The sequence below is a fragment of the Triticum dicoccoides genome, chromosome 5A, assembly GCF_002162155.2.
Source record: "Triticum dicoccoides isolate Atlit2015 ecotype Zavitan chromosome 5A, WEW_v2.0, whole genome shotgun sequence".
NCBI classification, from domain to species: Eukaryota; Viridiplantae; Streptophyta; class Magnoliopsida; order Poales; family Poaceae; genus Triticum; species Triticum dicoccoides.
The window spans coordinates 280,313,331-280,316,018 of NC_041388.1; the positions used below are offsets into that span (position 1 = coordinate 280,313,331).

The window sequence follows — 2,688 nt, forward strand, 5'->3', positions numbered from 1 at the left end:
CGTCAGTATGTTTCCGATTTACGAGGAAAAGACCGGTCATCAGATCAATCTAGACCCACGTTGGATGGCAAAATACGTTTGGATCACGCGGTTTGAGGTTCGACGTTGGAGATGCCCTTACACCTTGGATCTGAACGACCCTTGTAGTTTTTGGTTTCTTTGATGAAATGGGGAGTTATGCTCTTTCTGCCAAAGAAACCATATTGAAATGTCATCACAAAAAGTTCCCCACACATGAGTAAGGTGCAAATTTATGATTAAAATCTTTCATGATCACTCGACTAAGCAAAACTGAGCGTGACTTGTGTTTAGGCAAAGCTCACGAATCCGAATAGGCTGGACAGATTTTCCCTCTAATGTACAACTAGAAAACGGGATTACCTCTGTACACCGGGTGCAAATGAGCGCGGCTCAGAAATGGATAATTGGATATTCGCATTTGAGTTGAGTACTTATCTAAGTGAAGATGACAGGTTGTATTGTCTCTTCCGAAATGAAAAACTATCTTTACGTTGGCTAGCCCCGAAGTCATCTCACTAAGATTTGGGTGGACACGAGCACATCCGCTGTCAAGTGGCTCAAAGAAACCCGAAAGAATTAGCAGAATTTCAAAAAAATAACTGTCATACTTGAGCCACAATGAATTGCATAACAGCAAACTCTAAAAATTTGCAAACCAACATTTAAGATAAAACCAGTAGCAAGCAATATCACCCAGATAACAACAAGCAATGGAAGAATCTCCAATATGTAAAGAGATGAAAAACACCATAACATTATAAGGTGAACGACCAAACATATGACAGCATAGCACAGAGCATACGATTACTAACCCATTCGTTGTTCTGGTAACACAGGCAAATAGCAAATAGTTCAACAGATATGCGTCGACATAAAGGTTCTAAGCACGAGCTTCAAGGAGTCTCCATACAAAGGTAGCAAAATCTGATGGCTCAGACAAATACTATCAAGGTGTGCATAGGGCAGTTTAACGGTAGCGGCGGAGGGAGACGGTCTGGTTGCGCTTCCAGGTGGCTCTCCTTGAGGGCCTGTTCTTGTGGTGGCGGTGGCCCTTGCCACGCAGACCACGGAACTTCTTTCCGGCCGACGTTAGGCCACGAAGCTCACGGTGCTTGTGCACGGGCTTGCAGAGCCAGTTGATCCTTGGGTCATTGCGGACAGCACTGTGAGCAACATCAACAAGGATGACCTCAAAGTACTTGTAGGTAGAGTCCTACAGAACAAGAAACGCACAAGCAGAAAGTTAGTGAATATCAGACTTGAGGATTCCCAGCCATTTATTTCCACACATCATAGCAACTAACAAGTATATACCTCATTCACCCAGTAGGAGTTGAGCACACGAAGACCACCCAGCCTGCGCCCAGCTCTTTCTTCAGCAACAGACCTCTTGTTCCTCTGGAACTTGAGCTGGGTAATACCCTGGTGCTTGGGCTTACCATAGACAATACCCTTGGGCACTGGCCTCTTCCTGCCACCACGCCTGACACGGATACGGTAGACCACATACCCCTGGACACAAGGAACATATGGTAAGCAAAGGGAAACAATTATGTTGTGGAGAAAGGAGTGCAGAATAAGATAGCTGCACAAACTGAAGCAACAAAAATTACAAACAAAGACATGCAGCAATTAGTGGACCTAAAGCCATAAGCTATGCAGCAATGCTTAATGGGCAATTAACATTTTACTAAAGCATCCAATACTACCAATTAAACCCTCAATCCAATCTATAAACATAAGGAACTAACTGTGTACATGTCCAATGAACATGCTTCAGCATGCAAGGCTCGCATAGAAACAGGCATCCAACAATGAAAGAAGGCAAGAATTTAGACATAAATGATGCACTTAACTATGTCCGCAGTACATAAGTTTCAGATTACAAACTGGATAGCATGGTCCAAATTACTACTCAGAAACAACCGGGCAATGAACACAAGCGGTTAGAACTTGTAAAATCGTTAGATAACACAAGAGACAACCAGATAATGCCTCGTCGTGTATTTTACAAACATGTGTTGGTGGCATCATGACTGGACTAAGTTCAGATCTGTTCCAAAAACCTAACTGCAGTTTATTGCAGAAAAATGGAAAAGAACTTCCATCAACTAAAACTAAACCTAGCATTGACAAGACAGAAAAGGCGCATTTTCCCCGCACAACGAACCACCAGACGAAGAAAACTACTCGACCTAGGCCAGCAATCACAGAGATACATGTACCCAGCCATGGCATCGCCCAAGGAACACAAGGGAGGATCGGATCTAGGAGGGGAAGCGAACCTGCTTGGCCTTGAAGCCGAGACGGCGAGCCCTGTCGGGGCGGGTGGGCCTGGTGATGCGCACGATGGCCGGCTGCTGCCTGTACTCCCAGCAACGCACGCGCTGCACGAACCTCATCACGTCCGACTGCTTCCTCCTCCATAGCTCCGACACGAACTTGTACGCGCCTGCCACCACGAATCCATCAAAACGAGCGCGCAATAACACGTGCGAGAAGGCAAACGGGCGAGGTTGCGGGAGGAAGAGGAGCTGGGAGACGGCGGGGCTCACCCATGGCTGCGGCTGCGGCTGCGGCTGCGGCGGCAGAGTGCGGAGGCGGCGGGGAGGGGGAGCGTGGAGCCTTAGGGCTTGGGGAGAGAGTGGGTTTTTAACTCCCGAGCAG

The 2,688-nt window shown here is 46.9% G+C and overlaps 1 protein-coding gene across 1 annotated transcript; it reads right to left on the bottom strand.

Moving 5' to 3' along the window:
- Nucleotides 1-749: 749 nt before the first annotated feature.
- LOC119301034 (60S ribosomal protein L15-2) lies at nt 750-2,688 on the bottom strand. Its single transcript, XM_037577936.1, has 4 exons — nt 2,577-2,688; nt 2,307-2,473; nt 1,336-1,533; nt 750-1,234 (listed from the first exon to the last, which is right to left on the bottom strand). Exons 1-4 carry the CDS (start codon nt 2,578-2,580, stop codon nt 989-991), a joined length of 615 nt encoding a protein of 204 aa, XP_037433833.1. The 5' UTR covers nt 2,581-2,688; the 3' UTR covers nt 750-988.

What these genes read in the sequence shown, in the direction of transcription:
- LOC119301034 (XM_037577936.1), bottom strand. An exon ending in TCGGCTTCAAGGCCAAGCAG is followed by an intron (nt 1,534 to 2,306) that starts GTTCGCTTCCCC and finishes CCTTGTGTCCAG; the next exon opens with GGGTATGTGGTCTACCGTAT. An exon ending in ACTCCTACTGGGTGAATGAG is followed by an intron (nt 1,235 to 1,335) that starts GTATATACTTGT and finishes CTTGTTCTGTAG; the next exon opens with GACTCTACCTACAAGTACTT.